This window comes from Geotrypetes seraphini, chromosome 7 (genome assembly GCF_902459505.1).
Source record: "Geotrypetes seraphini chromosome 7, aGeoSer1.1, whole genome shotgun sequence".
Classification (NCBI taxonomy): Eukaryota; Metazoa; Chordata; class Amphibia; order Gymnophiona; family Dermophiidae; genus Geotrypetes; species Geotrypetes seraphini.
This window is the reverse complement of record NC_047090.1, coordinates 107968078-107984876: the sequence shown is the minus strand read 5'-3', so window position 1 is coordinate 107984876 and position 16799 is coordinate 107968078. Positions and strand designations below refer to the sequence as shown.

Genomic DNA, 16799 nt, shown 5'->3' with positions numbered 1-16799 from the left:
AGCTCAGCTCAGGCCCCCGGCTCCCTCGCGGACCTCAAGGATCTGAACTGCATGTCACATCCTTAAAAATCCGAGGTCCGCGCCACTTTTGAGGTCCCTGCCACTTTTAGTCTCTGGCTCTGACAGAGCTCTATGACAATTTAACTCTGACGGATCCTATGCTTTTCCCTCCCTATGCTAGGATCCATCACAGTTAAATTGTCATAGAGCTCTGTCAGAGCCAGAGACTAAAAATGGCAGGGACCTCAAAAGTGGCGCGGACCTCAGATTTTTATGGACGTGCGGTTTTAGATCTGCGAGGTCCGTAAGGTCTGTTAGGTCCGCGTTTTACCCCTTCCCTTCTATAAACATCAGAGCATTTAGCGCTCTGAGCCGCGGTAGAAACCTCTCCTGTGGCTTAGTAAAAGGGGGGGGGGGAGGTTAGAAATAAGACAACAAATGACAATTATATTTGGGGTGAGTTTTATAGATGTGAGGGTTCACTTAGGATTCCTTTTACGAAGGTACGCTAGCGTTTTTAGCGCATGCACCGGATTAGCGCGCGTTTGCCAAAAAACTACCACCTGCTCAAGAGGAGGCGGTAGCGGCTAGTGCGCGCGGCATTTTAGCACGCGCTATTCCACGCATTAAGGCCCTAACGTGCCTTCGTAAAAGGAGCCCTTAGTGTAACGGTTCGAGGAGATGCTGAAAGGTTCTCAGCCCAACCTACTCCTTCTTCCACTTTGATCTGTCGCCTTAAGCTTGTATAGGTTTGTGCGACTCACAAATGGAAGATTAGATTAGAGAATGAAGTGGAGACATGAAACTTACAAGTTATGGCACACTTTCCTTGACACTTTTCGTTTCAATGATATGAAATGAAACGCAAAGTGTCAAGAAAAGTGTGCAATAACTTGTAAGTTTCATGGCCCCACATCATTCCCATCTTGGATGGGCTGAGAACTTTTCAGTGCTCCCTCGTAATTGTTATTGTACGGGCCGCATCGAGGCGGAGGAAGATATCTTCTTTTTCAAGGGTCCCACGACAACAAGAGGGCGGGAAACTACGAGGTGACACCAGGAAATTCTTTTTCACTGAAAGAGTGGTTGATCGCTGGAATAGTCTTCCACTACAGGTGATTGAGGCCAGCAGCGTGCCTGATTTTAAGGCCAAATGGGATCAGCACATGGGATCTATTCACAGGGCAAAGGTAGGGGAGGGACATTAAGGTGGGCAGACTAGATGGGCCGTGGGCCCTTATCTGCCGTCTATTTCTATGTTTCTATGAGATTTTATTAAGATTGTAACTTGTTACAGTATAATATGGATGATGTGATATTTTTAGAATTGTAAACTAGTATAAGTGTATCAAGTATTAAAATCAAATGAAAAAGAATTTGTTGCGTTGTGAATTATAAAATCAGTTTTCATTCAAACAGCTCTTTGTATCTTCTCAGCAAAAGCACAAAACTTCACTCACCTTTCCTGCCTGAATTACCCTGGCCCGGTGGCTTATCAGTTACTGAACCTTTAAAATGAGAAACAAGAAATTAAAAAAAACATTATTCTGTTGTGTGCTAAACTTCCATATGAAATAAAATATGCTCTCATATTTTCTACATTTTCCTAAGAGCATGCATAACACATTTAGCATAACAACATAAAAGTTACCATACTGGGACCATCGAGCCCATTATCCTGCCTATGGCCAACCCAGGTCATAAGTACCTGGCAAGATCCCAAACAGTAAAACAGATTTTATGCTGCATATCCCAGAAATAAATAGTGGATTTTCCCAAGTCCATCTTAATAATGCCTTATAGACTTTTCTGTTAGCAAATTAGCCAGCCCTTTTTTAAACCCTGCTAAACTAACTGCTTTCACCTCATTTGCCAGCAAAGAATTCCACAGTTTAATTACATGTTGAGTGAAGAAATAGCTTCATTGCATGCACTCTAGCCCTAGTATTTTTGGAAAGAATAAACGAGCAATTCACATCTAACCATTCTACTCTACTTGGTAGTTTATAAACCTCTGTCATTTCTCTTCTGAGCTATCTCTTCTCCAAGCTGAAAAGCCCTAGATGCTTTAGCCTTTCCTCATAGGGAGGTCATCCCATCTCCTTTATCATTTTTGTCACCCTTCTAATTCCGCTATGGGGCTCATTTTCAAAGAAGAAAAAAGTTCATGACTATTCTTTTCCTTCGTGCGTATGAGGTCTTCATGAGTGTACCCACTGTAACCATCTTAATTCAGTGTTTTGGTTAATTATCACTAACTGTTCCTTGTCTATTGTTTCATTTAATTTTTATTTAAGCGGTTTCTAAGTAGCAAACATTTATACAATTAAAATGACATCCAACCACCATTATCTACATAAAATGGCATTTAAATGTTTTTGTTGCTAAAACATCTAAATCACTGATTTCAAAACCCATATTTTAGACATTTTTCTATCTTTTAACCAGTTCTTAATCCATAATAGGACATTCCCTCCTATCCCACGACTTTCTAATTTCCTCAGAACTCATTCAAGAGGTACTTTGTCAAATGACTTCTGAAAATACAGATATATATATAATGTCGACCAGCTCACATTTATGCATATATTTACTCACTCATTTTAAGTAATATAGTAGATTGGTGAAGCAAAATTTCCCTTGACTAAATCCATGTTGGCTTTTTGTCTCACTAATCCAATCCTATGTATATACTCTGTAATTTTGTTCTTTATAATAGTCTCTACCATTTTGAATGGCACCACTGTCACTCACCAGTCTGTAATTTCCCAGATCACCTCTGGAACCCTTTGTAAAAACTAGCCTTAAGTTGGCCACTCTTTAGCCTTCTGATACCATGCTGGATTTTAAAGATAAATCACAAATTACTAACAATAACTCTGCAAGTCCATTTTTCAGTTCTATTAGTACTCTGGAATGTATACCATTCAGTCCAGGTGATTTGTTACTGTTCAATTTGTCAAGTGTTACAGAGATTTGTTTCAGTATCTCTGACTCGTCAGCATTCCTAATGCTGTATCCTATTATTTTCATCAGATTCTTATTCCACTTTCTCAAATATTTTTTTAGCTTTAATACCTTCTTTCACCTCACATGTTAACCACGCCGGCTGCCATTTGGTCTTCCTTCTAGATGTCCAAAGCACAGCATAAACCAGCACTTGGACATCATACTAGTTGTGCAAGGGCATAATCAAAAAATATATCCAAGTCCGTTTTGGGCCTAAAATGCTAGTCATCCAAAGTCAGAAAAGTCCAAGTCCATTCTTGAAAAATATGTCCAAAATATTTTTTTTCGAGAGTCATCTACTTCTATGTCTAACCGTTTGATCGTCCAAACCGCCCAAGTCATCTATTTTTATACTGCATTCTCATCCACAAAATTCATCCAAGTCAAAAACGACTAGAACAAGACCTTTTGGATGTGGGAGGGGTCAGCAAAGTGATGGACTGGCCACCCAGACATGGCGACAGAGAACTGGGGCACCTTACAGGGCATTGCTGTAAACTTCACAAAAAGGGTACCACATATGCTGTACATCCCACTGCAACTCATGGTGAGACCCTCAAAACCTACTATACCCACCTGTCTACCACCCCAATAGCCCCTATGGCTAAAGGTGCCACCTGTATGGCAGTACAGTAAGGTTTTAGGGGATTTTGGTGGTGCACATTTTTCACCATGAATACAGTGGTTAGAGTGGCTTATGGGCCTGGGTCCTCCTTTCTATGGTTCACTAGCCCATCCCCTAGACTCCTTAAGTCACCTCCTGTGCAGCTCTACTAGGTTTTCCTATACCATGTGATGATGTTCTGGGGGCAGGTATATAAGTTTTTATTCCAATTTTTATGACAGGGCTCAGTGATCATTGGGGGAGTGTGTGGGGGTCTGTACTTTGTCCCTGCAGTGGTTATCTGTTCACTTTGGATACCTTCTGGGCACTTAGACCTATTTTTAGATTGCCTAAGTCACAATGTATAAGTTTTGTCCAAGTAGCCTTGTAAAACTTTCAGTTATACTTGCAGTACGACTAAGTCTAGGTCAGCCCATGTCCTGCTCTCACCATTCCTTTAAAAGCACCCTTTTTCACTCTGGGCGTACAGTGGCAGTGAAAAGGCCTAAGCTGCTTTTAGATACGTCTAAAACCGTTTCGATTATCGGCACTTGAACAACCTGTCTTTTTGATTATCCAAGTGCTGAATTGGGCGGGTGTTTAGACATATTTCTGTTTCGATTATGAGCCCCTAAAGGTCCAACTGGGCATTCTCAACACAGACTTTCTAAATGTCTTTCTGGGGCATGTTAGAGGCTTCTTTTGGGCGGGCTTAAGGTGGGATTAGGACTTGGACATTTTCTAAGGATAATCAAGCCTTTAAAGAAATGTCCAGGGATTTTTTTTTTTTTTTAAGACGTTTAGAGCTAGATCTGTTTTAAAAGCATCTAAATACTAAAAAGGTGCCCAAACTGACCAGATAACCACTGTAGGGAGTAAGGCATGATCATCCTTACTTCCACAGTGGTCACTGACCCCCGCCCACCACCCAAAGATATGAATAAAAACCAAACCCCCAGTACTGTCCAGTCTGTATGACAGATTCACATGGCTCACATACATTGGAAAACATTTTGCCCCTTATTTTCAGTACGTTACATGTCCTGCACAGGGGCTAGCACAGCCATTGGTCTCTAACCCCTTCCCCCTCTCCCCCCCCACAAAAAAAAAATTCCTTATTATCTCAATTCTTCAATATCAAATCATTCATTACTGTGCTAGCCCCTGTGCAGGACATGTAACGTACTGAAAATAAGGGGTAAAAAGTTTTCTGAGGTCTCTTTTTCTTCACGATTGTTTTTGTTTTTGTTATTAAGTGCAGAGGTCTCTTTGTCATAGCTATCTGTCACTACTATATTGTTATTTGAGTGATTGTGCTAATTATAGTACACTTCTCCCTCCGTATTCGCTGTGATAGGGGATTAACAGAACCGCAAATACAGAAAAACCGCAAATGACTTTTTCATATGTTATTCGCTGTTTTCTATTAAAAACCATCGTGAATATGGTGAAACCATGAATAACATGGTGGGAGACCTGGCCTGTTCCTGAAGAAGAGGCAAAACATGGTGAAGAAAGTGATGGGAATCAACCATTTCCTCTGTAAAAGCTTGGAATCAGCGATTTCTCTATGCAAGCTGATATAATTTTGGGGGAAGGAGCCAGCAAGCTAAAAACCGTGAATAATCAAAACCGCGAATATGAAGGGAGAAGTGTAGCAGTTCTTTGATTAGATTGTTGATATATACATCAGCACAGCAGAGCAGAGGGGCACTCCGAGGATTACTGCTTGATTGATCGCTTTACATAAAATTCTAAGTGATTTACAATTAAAATGAGGGGGAACACGTAATCATATAAAACATGACGAGAGACAGAGACTTCAATTACAGACTGGAACTTAAGGAAAAGGAAGAACTACAATTTGTATAGTAAAGAAACATATAAGGGCAGAACGAGAGGTGAGGGAAAAAGGGAAAGAGCAGATTAATGTTTAACATTGTGGAGGTATGTCTGAGTTAGACTTCAAAAGCGTCTTTAAAAAGAAATCATTTTAGAGATCCTTTAAATTTGTCAGGACTTTTTTCCTCCCGTAAAAAAAGTAGGCAGTGAGTTCCATGTAAGGGGAGCTGTTACCAAAAATGATGTGTTACAGCGTGCACTGATTACTCTCAGCGAGGAGACTGTCAATAGATTTTGAGAAGAGGATCTTAATGAACGAGATCAAGTGTGTGGTATGAGAAGCTTATCAATGAAAGTGGGAGCATTCGTAATTTGAACTTTAAACATTATGGGGCTCATAATCGAAACAGAAAAACATCTAAAAACCGGCCTAAATCGGCACTTGGACAATCTAAAAGACAAGTCATCCAAGTGCTGATAATCGAACCGGGTTTTAGAAGTATCTAAAAATGACTTAGGCCTTCACAGTGTTGCAGTACGCCCAGAGCTTAAAAGGGCGTTTCAGGAGGAGTATCGAGGGTAGGATTTGGGTGTGACGTGGGCCATCCTAGACATAGGAAAGCCTAGTAGAGCTGCAGAGGTTGCTTAAGTGGTCTTGGGTTTGGGTTAGTGAACCATGGAGAGGAGGACCTCCCAAAAAAAACCCTAACCCTTTTGTACTGCCATATAAGTGGCTCCTGCAGCCATAAGGTCTATTGGGGTGATAGATAGGTGGGTCTAGTAGATTCTGGGGGTGTTTTGGGGGGGCTCACCATGACCTATAAGGGAATTGTGGTGAGATGTTTATTTGGTATCGTATTTGTGAAGTTCACAGCAGTTCCCTGTAAGGTACCCCACTACTCTGGTGCCATGTCTGGGTGTCCAGTCCCTCACTTTTCTGGCCCTCCCACGCCCAAAAGTTCTTTTTCTAAGCGTTTTTGACTTGGACGAAGTTTGTGTCGAAAATGGGGTATTGAGATGGACGACTTAGCAGTCTGGACGATCAGGTGGCTGGACGTACAGTTAGACGATATTCGGAGAAAAAAAATATGTTGGACGTATTTTTCGAAAATTGAACTTTTCCCATGTCTGACTTTTGTCCAACTTTAGGCGACTTGCGACTTAGGCCCAAAACGGACTTAGACGTTTCTTTTGATTATGCACTTCCACGAGTGCTATTTTATATGTAATTCTGTGTGCAAATGGTAACCAGTAGGCCTTTTTCAGAAGATGGGTGACATGATCGAATTTCCTGGAGTTAGTGATAATTTTGATGGCGGTATTTTGTATTATTTGTATCACTATAACTTGCTTATATTGTATGGTGAGCCCTCCAAAACCTATTGTACTCATATAAAGATGACACCTACAGGCATAAGGGATATTGTTGTGGTGTACAGGTGGGCACAGTAAGTTTTTTAGGTGGGTTTTGCAGGGCTCACCATACAATATAAGCAGGTTATAGTGACATGTGTACCTGTGACTTTGAAATATGGCATTCACTGCAGTACCCCCTAGAGTGCCCCTCTGCTATGAACAGTTTGCTAAGAATTCTGCCTGCTTGGAGGTCAGAAAAACTTGCTTTTGTGTGTTTTTCATGTGGACATCTTTATATTCAAGAATGGCCAAAAAAAGATAGACATACTAAGGGCCAAAATGTCTAGATAATGTCTTGCAATTTTGAAAATGAACATTTTCTCTACTGGATTTCTGGACACCTTTCCCAAAACATCCAAACTCAGACTTAGATGTCCTATTGAAAATGTCCCTTCACGACATACACTATGCATAGTATTTCCCAGAGCATAGCCTTGTAGAGCTGAAGTGGTATTGTTAGGCACATAAATATTTGATAAAACGTGGGTATGCATTAAAATAGCACAGATTTTAGACTTTGAAACAAGTGTAAATGTGTGCCAGAGAATTTGTACACTATTAGGGATGGATCGTAGAATCTATTTTATAAAATGTAGAAGTGCTTATTTATTAAAAAGACACAAAGGCACATTTTCTATAAATGGTGCCTTAAGTTAAGCGCTGGTAGGCACCCTACTGTTGCCTATCTTACCTCCACCCCTTTTACAAAATTGTGGAAGCAGATTTTAGCACTGAATGCTCTGCGCTGCTTCCGACGCTCATAGGAACTCTATGAGTGTCGGGAGCAGTGCAGGACATTCAGCTTGCCAGCTGGTGCTAATAACTGCTTTTGCGGTTTTGTAAAAGGGGGGAGGGGGATTAATTGGAAAAAGTCATTTAAAAAAAGTTTTAAACATCATTTAAAAACAATGTAGGTCTATTGGTGCCTTCATCTTATCTAGGCACTTTAGAATGGCTAAGGTCGAAGTAGGCGTGGTTAACTTTAAAAATGATCTTAGATGTTCTAAGGCGCCTCCATAAACGCTATTCTTGTCAATGGTATGCGCCTTTAAAACCCTAGCCTACATTTCTGGTGCCTACCTTTAACGAAAGCCGTGATTCTGTAAATGGCTGCATGATTGACACACGATAGGCAGCCATTTTATAGGTGGCCGCTGATAATGGCGCTGTATAAGAATACGGCCCAAAATATGTAAAATTTCCAAAAATGTTCCTATGTACCCTGTCATGAATTCTGATTATAAGAAGTAATCTCCATCTAGAAAACTGAGGGAATTGATTCAGAGTGTTCGGCAAAGGGCAGTCCTTCAGCTTGATATGGAGAACTTTAAGCACCAGGTTACGAGAGTGGAGAATGAAGTTGATGTTTCACAAGATAGATGAGCTCCTTATGAAAGATTTGACTGACTCACAGGAAATTGGAGTCTCTTGAAAAGTTCTGGCAGGCGATGCAATTTGCTCACAGTGAATTTCCCACGTGTTCCTACCATGCACTGTATTGACGTATATAAAAATTTTGTATTCCAAATTGGGAGGCACTGTTTTTGTACATTTTCCTTGTAAATGCGTAATTAAATAGCAGGGAGTTAAATATATATTTTTCAAACCTCAGCAGTTAGCTATGTCCTTGAGTGCCAAGAATTTAGAGCAGCAAGCTTTGTTGTCTCCAAATAGCTCCAGGTATTGTGACTTTCGCTCCCATTTCACAAGACGAGGCTAATTAATTCATCAAATATATTGTCATCGCTGACAGTTTATTTCCTTTGACTTATTATTTCTAGTGATTAGTATAATGGAGCCCCTCTAATTGTGGTTAGCATGAATGGCCAATGCATAAGTTTCCTTATTTACTAATGTTTTCTGTCTTGGCATACTTGGTGTTCATTAGGCCCTCCTTTTTGCTGTAACACTCTCTGCACGGAAAAACAGGTGTCCTATGGCAACTTTGCAATCTGCGTGCACTTAAATATTTTTAAATAAATATTTTCCACTTGTAAAACGTGCTTTACATGTCAAAAATACTTTATAAAACTGTTTCCCCCCTACCATTCCCACCTACAGAGACTGGAGGAGAAGTCAAACACTTTGAAAATCAGGGAAATCACAGTTCAAATCTTGCTGACACTCCTTATAACTCTGGGCAAGTCACTTAACCGTACATTGCTTGGTTACAAACAGACTACAGTAAAGTCCTCCAGAAAAATATCTACTGTGCCTCAATGTAACTCACCTTGACTTTACGATTGTAAACCAGAATAGGCCCAGGAGCCTTAGGCTCCTCCTGTGGGCGGGACTTTAGGCACATGGATCCAACCCGGTCTAAGTCAAAACGTATAAGTGCCGACTAGGCAACCTGTCTGTTGTACGCTTAGGTGTAGGTCGGCCCACCTCCCGCCCCCCCCCCACCCTTTCCCCGCCTCTAAAAACGCCTTTTTTTGCTCTATGCATTTAGAGGCAGGGGAAAGGCCTAAGCTGGTTTTAGATACGTCTAAAACCAGCTTTGATTATGGGTACTTGATCGTCCAAGTAGCCATTTAGGCCACTTTTTAGACGTTTGGTTTTTTTAAAATTATGAGCCCATACTGTTTTTTTCCAGTGGGAGCTGTTGTTTCTCACGATAGGATATTTCATTATGTATAAAAATTAGGACTAACAGACCACAACATGCATTTATGTGAAGAACGAACAAAGAACCGGAACACATAATATACTGTCAAATGAAAATATGCAATACACTGTTGTAAGTTATTATTGTGAAGCTGGAGTTGGATGCCTTATGTTTTTACTGACTCCCATTCCGACTCTAACTCTTTCTAAAATTGCTTCTGACTCCACAAACCTGCTACCAATGAAAATTGTAATAAGCTTACTCTGACAATTCAAATCTCAAATTCTTAAAAAACTAAAAGCTATAACAATCAACCAAAATAGCCATGCTTTCACTAACTTCCAAAAGCTCAAATAATCCTTTGATAATGAATTTTGCCTGGAAGATTGTGTCACAGTTTGGGGATAGCCTCTGATGAATACCAGTCTCTAGTTCCCTCTAATTTAGAACCCCTTTTACGATGCTGCCGCAGTAATCCTCCTTTTATAAAACCTTAGTGTGGTTTTTTGCACCGGCTGTGGCCATAACAGCTCCAACGCTCATAGAATTCCTATGAGCATCAGAGCTGTTACTGCCGTGGCCAGTGCTAAAAACTGCAATTTTGAGCCAATCAGATCCTTAGGCCTCTCCCACTGCATCCCAAGATGCATTGGGAGGGAGAAAGCCCATCATTCATAGCATGCAACCAAGTAGACAGGAGGGAGTAGGCTTCCCTCCTGCCAATTTTGCAGCACAAGGTACGGGGTGTCAGGTGATATGGGGGGATATTGCCTGAAGTCAGGTGGTGTCCGGTGATATGTGCGTGTGTGTGTGTGTGGGGGGGGGATGTCGTCTGATGTTGGGAGTGTTTGTGAAGGGGGGCAGGAATGTTGGAGGACGTGGGGGTGATGTTGGGAAGGGGTGTAAGGCTCCAGCTGATCCTGACAGGGGGAATCCCCTTCAGCTGAGCCGGCAGGAATCCCTAAAACCAGCTCAGCTGATGGAGATTTCTCTGCCCTGATCAGACATGGTAGTTGAGTACATCTACAAAATTTGCTTTGTGTGTTTTTATTTTTGAAAATGGCCAAAAAAGGTAGATGTCCTAAGGACATACCTAGGTCATTATTTCAGCTTTGAAAATGTACATTTTTTATCCTGGGTTTGTGGACGTCCTGCCTAAAACATCCAACCTTAGACTTATACATCTTATCGAAAATGCCCCTTCATGCATTCAAAACAAAATGAGAACAACATATAAGCAACATATAGAGGGGCATTTTTGATAGGACATCTAAGTCCAACTTTGAACATTTCCCACAAGTCAGAGGCAGAGAAACGACCATTTTCGAAACATGCAAAACCACTAGACAGCCCAATTTTTATTTTTATTTTTTTTAAATCACCTACTTAGACATCTTGGTTGCCAGGACATCCAACCTTGTGATGTCCAACTTTGTTCGCTATTTTCTAACACAAAAACGTCCAAGTTCAAAATGTCCAAATCTAGACCATTTGGACATGGGAGGGGCCAGCACGGCAATGGACTGGCCACACAGACATTCCAAAAGAGCAGTGGGCCACCTTAGAGGGAACTGCTATGAATTTCATATAAAGGGTGCCAGATGTACATATCAATATATACTCCTTCTAATGTATGTGGGGCCCTCCAAAACTCCTCTAGAACCTACTATACCCATGCTTCTAGCACCCCAATAGCCCTTATGGCTGCAGGTGGCACCTATATAGCAGTCTAGTAGAGTTTTGGTGGGCTTTGGTGGCCTCACACTTTCTACCATAAATGTAGTGGTTAGAGTGGCTTATGGGCCTTGGTCCTCCTCTCAGGCTACTTAAGACACCTCATCACCAACAAAGATTTCTCGGCATAATTATCAGCTATGCCTGCTATCCTGTGTTTATTTGGTCACAAGCCTTCTCAAAGAATCTTCTCACCCAACAAGGACTGCAAAGCTTCATAGACCAATGCACTCAGCAGAAAAGGATTGATTAATTTGTCTACATTCCTACATGTCACATGCATGATACAATCTAAAGAAATTCATACAATTTTTGTATCCAACTATATACTTGTATATCAATTAAATTTTAGGAAATGTCAAAACATATCAGGTCTCTCTCCCACAGTACCTGAACATACAGGTGTTTTATTCTGTACTGAAGATCCACTTATAGGTTTCCCATCCGGAGTGACACACCAGCAGTATCCAGTATAAGTATGGCACTGTACCTGTCCAGTAAGAAAAAAATGAAGATATGATTACTATAGAGAGCCAGAAACAAGTGCTGAAATACACAGATGAAACAAATGGCGTTCTGCACAGATGGGTGCCATTAAACTCTGAAAGCAAGTAACCTTTCACGACCTTGGTAGTTACATCAAAACTCAGCTTTATGAAGCCAAGATGAATGCCTGCAAATTAGTCTTTGCCATCTTCACCAACACAGAATAATTGTTTGCAACTCCTTTTTCATCACATTCATCCGTGCTTCATGCAAGAGGTGAAAAGCCCATGGGATACATAACTTCAGCTAAACTGTGAGGGACTTCATTCCTAGCAGTGTCACATAGTATGATTTATTGGGTAACTCCATAAGTTATTGGCGCCCTGCTAAACCACATGTGGTGAAGTGAAATTATAAATAAGGTATAGCTCTTAAATATATACAGTAGGTAGTTCATATATTTAATGAAACCACAGTTTCAAAGAATATATCTTTAAAGCAGGCTAAATGCTGATTTTTGGAGGACCTAGTTTGCCAGGAGTCGAATTCAAATCTTCCGTGAAGGGAACCAGGTACGAAAAAAGGTCTTTTTCATAGAATAACATGTGATTACACACAACATATAAGTTAAGTCCCATCCGCTCAATGTTCAACGCTATTTAATCAGCCAGGAATGGCTCCTGGCTGGTTAAATAGCGTTAAGCCAGCTAAGCACTCAGTGCAAGATGGTCACTAAATATTAGTGCATAGCACCTAAGTTACCCCTCTCCCCTTTTATAAATCCGTGAAAGCGTTTTTTAGCACAGGCCGGCACACTGAATGCTTTGCGCTGCTCCCGACACTCACAGAGTTCCTATGAGTGTCGGGAGCAGCACAGAGCATTCAGCGTAACAGCCTGCACTAAAAACTACTTCGGTAGTTTTGTATAATGGGGGGTTAGGGAGGACCTATGGTATTTTGGTGATCACACTTTGTTGAAAAGTGTTATTGTAGGAGATCATTTTACACCAGGGGTGGGCAACTCCGGTCCTTGAGGGCCGGAATCCAGTCGGGTTTTCAGGATTTCCCCAATGAATATTCATGAGATCTATTTGCATGCACTGCTTTCAAAGCATATTCATTGGGGAAATCCTGAAAACCCAACTGGATTCCGACCCTCGGGGACAGGAGTTGCCCACCCCTGTTTTACACTCATGTATTTTTAAGAGTTTATTATGTGTGTGTTTTGTTTTACCCTGCTTTGGTTTCATTCAGCAAATTGGCAGGTAATTAATGTTTAAAAATATATATAATACTAAAATATCTTCATGTACTTCAGAAAATGACACCTATACCATTCAAGTTGAACATCACAATCAATGGTTAGTGAGGGGGAGTGGTCTGATAGGGATGTGGTACCCATCCTCCTCTCTGCCCCGCCCCCATGCTCCTTCCCCGCCTCTCCACTGCCATGCAAGTGCACTGCTTCCCTTCCCTGTACCTCTGTAATGTTCCTAATGGCAAGCAGCAACCCGTAACTTGCTTTCATGCCTGCATCGACTCTTCTTCTGATGTCACTTCCTGGACCCGTATCTAGGAAGTGATATCAGAGTGAGAGCCCACCCAGGTGCGACAGTAGATTGGGGGTTGCTGCTCACACTAGGAACGTTACAGAGGTAAGAGGGAAGGGAAGCGGCAAATGTATGTGACAGTGGGGGCAAGGGGGGAGGAGGACATGCCCTCACCAAGATGGCACCCAGGGCAGACTGCCCCCCCCCCTTTTACTATACCACTGCTAAGTGCTAATATTCAGCAGTCATCTCATGCTAATTATTAACATTTAGCACTATTTAACCGACCAGATGTTTAGTCTCACTATTTAATAGGGCAGTTGGTCTCATTGCATAAAATGAGGACTGGGGTAAAATAACTCATCTTATTTATTCCATTTTTCTATACTGTTCTCTCAAGGGAGCTCAGAATGGTTTACAGGAATTTATTCAGGTACTCAAGCATTTTTCCTTATCTGTCCCGGTGGGCTCACAATCTATCTAATGTACCTGTAGCAATGGTGGGGATTAAGTGACTTGCCCATGGTCACAAGAAGCAGCGGGGGTTTGAACCCACAACCTCAGGCTGCTGAGGCTGTAGTTTTAACCACTGTGCCACACTCTCTTAACATTGATAGCCAACATTGATAACACCCCTCCCTCTCCAGTGTGAAAAGTTTCAGCCTCTATTAACCAGAGCCGATATTGTGATATCATAATGCCTCATTCCACCAATGTCTAAGAACCATCCTCATCAGTGATGTCACAATGGCTTCATTGCCCTATACTAGGCTTGTTTTTATTACACAAAGCAGTGATTCTGATTTCTAAAGACATCTATTTTTTTCTTTAATAGGAGAAGTTATCAATGTGGACTACCATTAAGACGTGTTATTTTACAGTTAACCCTAGTTATTAGTAACTAGGTCTCATTGCATAAAATGGGATCTGTGCTAAAATAGCACAATCCTAATGGTAGCCCATGTTGATTTCCTACACGTCTTAAATGGCTGTAACTTAGATTTGTGATATACTCGGCAATAGTTTAATACCAACAATGAAAACATTAGGATGCCATAATTCCATGCTGTACCTTGAAAGACAATAGATGACTAAAGGCTAGATTCACTAACCTCCTTTGAGTGCACAATCTATGGCCGATCCATGCAGGCCCGATGAATTTATAAAACAAAAAATGTAAAATGAGGGCGATCGGAGGAATGCCCACCTCCAACCGCACGGATCGCTAGTGTGCGATCCCTACACATGCGCAGGCCATCTGTAGATGTTCTGTGCATGCGTCTTAAGAGCCGTCTAGAGCTGCAACTTTTTTTTTTTTAACTTTTACTAGCTCAGCGAGCCCGTGGTTTAACCCGCTTTAAATCCGTGGGTTAAAACCATGGGCTCACAGTGCGGGGAAGGGCAGGAGAGTCGGGGCGCCAGGAAAGATTTTGGGCAAGAGCAGAGTGGCGAGTCAGGGTGGCAGGCAGGAGAGATTCGGGGCAAGAGCAGGGGGGCGAGTTGGGGTGGCAGGCAGGAGAGATTCGGGGCCGAGACAGGGCAGAAAATCAGAGCAGAGAGCAGATTGGGGCTGAGACAGGGAAGCAGACCAGGGCAGAGAAGCAGGGCAGAGAGCAGGGCGGCAGAAGGCAGGGCAGTCGGAAAGGACTTCAGCGACTGGTCCTCAGCAGTCGCTTATTTTGGATCGGCCAGTCCAGTCGATGTTGCTTTTATATTTTAGTGAATCGCTTCCTGTCTGCATTTGAATACCGTTCCCCCTCATTTGCATGTGCGGATCGGAGGATTATCAGGACAGAGGTTAGTGAATCGGTTCAGAGGGAAATCAGGTCGCAAAGGGCTTGCAAACTGATTGGCACACGATTGGTTTGCTTAGTGAATCTAGCCCTTAGATAATTCTCAGCAGCCTGCTTAAATGCTTTTCAGCCTAATAAGCACACAGCCAGTGGCGTACCTAGGGGGGGGGGGGGGGGGGCGGGCCGCCCCGGGTACCAGCCCTAAGGGGGTGTTCCCGGCCTTGCCGTTCAGTCCCCCGCCACCCCCGAAGGACCGCTCGCCCCCCTGGCCTCCCCGCACCACCTATGAACAGCCGCAGCAGGATCGCGAAGTCAGCGTCAGCATCCCTGCGCTGCTTCCTACGACGCGATCCCGCCCCTCCTCTGACGTCAGAGGAGGGGCGGGACCGTGGCGCAGGAAGCAGCAGGGATCGCTGACGCTGACTTCGCGACCCTGCTGCGGCTGTTCATAGGTGGTGCGGGGAGGCCAGGGGGGCGAGCGGTCCTTCGGGGGTGGCGGGGGACTGAACGGCAAGGCCGGGAACACCCCCTTAGGGCTGGTACCCGACGCTGACTTCGCGATCCTGCTGCGGCTGTTCATAGGTGGTGCGGGGAGGCCAGGGGGGCGAGCGGTCCTTCGGGGTGGGTCGGGGCATCAGGCCTTCAGGGTGGGGCGGGCGGGCAGGCAAGCAGGCTTTCAAGGGGGAGGGGGGTGACAGGCAGGCAGGCAGGCCTTCAAGGGGGGACAGGCCTTCGGGGGGGGGTGCAGACATTCAAGGGGTGCAGGCCTTCAAGGGGGGCAGGCAGGCCTTCAGGGGGGTGCAGACCTTCGGGGGGGGGGGTGTAGGCCTTTGGGGGGGTGCAGACCTTCAAGGGGGTGCAGGCCTTCAAGGGGGGAAAGGCAGGCAGGCCTTCAAGGGGGGGACAGGCCTACAAGGGGGGGGGACAGGCCTACAAGGGGGGGGACAGGCCTTCAAGGGGGGGTGCAGGCCTTCAAGGGGGGGTGCAGGCCTTCAAGGGGGGTGCAGGCCTTCAAGGGGGGGAAAGGCAGGCAGGCCTTCAAGGGGGGGACAGGCCTACAAGGGGGGGGACAGGCCTACAAGGGGGGGGACAGGCCTGCAAGGGGGGGGACAGGCGTTCAAGGGGGGGTGCAGGCCTTCAAGGGGGGGTGCAGGCCTTCAAGGGGGGTGCAGGCCTTCAAGGGGGAGACAGGCCTTCAAGGGGGGGAAAGGCAGGCAGGCAGGCCTTAAAGGGGGGACAGGCCTACAAGGGGGTGGGACAGGCCTTCAAGGGGGGGACAGGCCTTCGGGGGGGTGCAGACCTTCAAGGGAGTGCAGGCCTTCGGGGGGGGGGGTGCAGTCCTTCAGGGGTGGGGTTTAGGCCTTCAGAGGGGGACAGACCTTCGGGTGGGAGGTAAAGTCCTTCGGGGGGTGCAGGTCTTCAGGGGTGGGGTGTAGCCCTTCGGAGGGGGGACAGACCTTCGGGGGAGGGGGGGTCCTGGTGTAAAAGTACACAGAGGGAGAGAGGGAAGGGGGGGTTCAAAGATACATGCATATGCCAGACTTTGGGGGTTAGAAATAATGGGTCTAAAAACAGAGGAGTGGGAGAGAGATGGTGCATAATGGGATTTAGGGAGGGAAGGAACAGAAAGGGAGAGAACTTGGAAACAGGGGATGGTGTGGAGGGGGGATAGAGATACTGGATAGGAGGATAGTTGGGAACAGAAAGGGAGAGATGGTGGATCCTGGGGTGGTGGGGAGTTGAGAAAAGGTGAATCT

At 44.1% G+C, this 16799-nt stretch overlaps 1 protein-coding gene across 3 annotated transcripts in view; it reads right to left on the bottom strand.

The window, feature by feature from the left end:
• Positions 1 to 16799, bottom strand: part of SMOC1 (SPARC related modular calcium binding 1) — a 447006-nt gene that overhangs the window by 179982 nt on the left and 250225 nt on the right. For all 3 annotated transcript variants that reach the window (XM_033950924.1, XM_033950922.1, XM_033950923.1), the window contains exons 4-5: positions 11604 to 11703; positions 1461 to 1508 (exon numbers count right to left, since the gene is read on the bottom strand). In XM_033950924.1, the coding sequence (XP_033806815.1) occupies positions 1461 to 1508; positions 11604 to 11703 (148 nt within the window). The remainder of the gene's footprint in view (positions 1 to 1460; positions 1509 to 11603; positions 11704 to 16799) is intronic.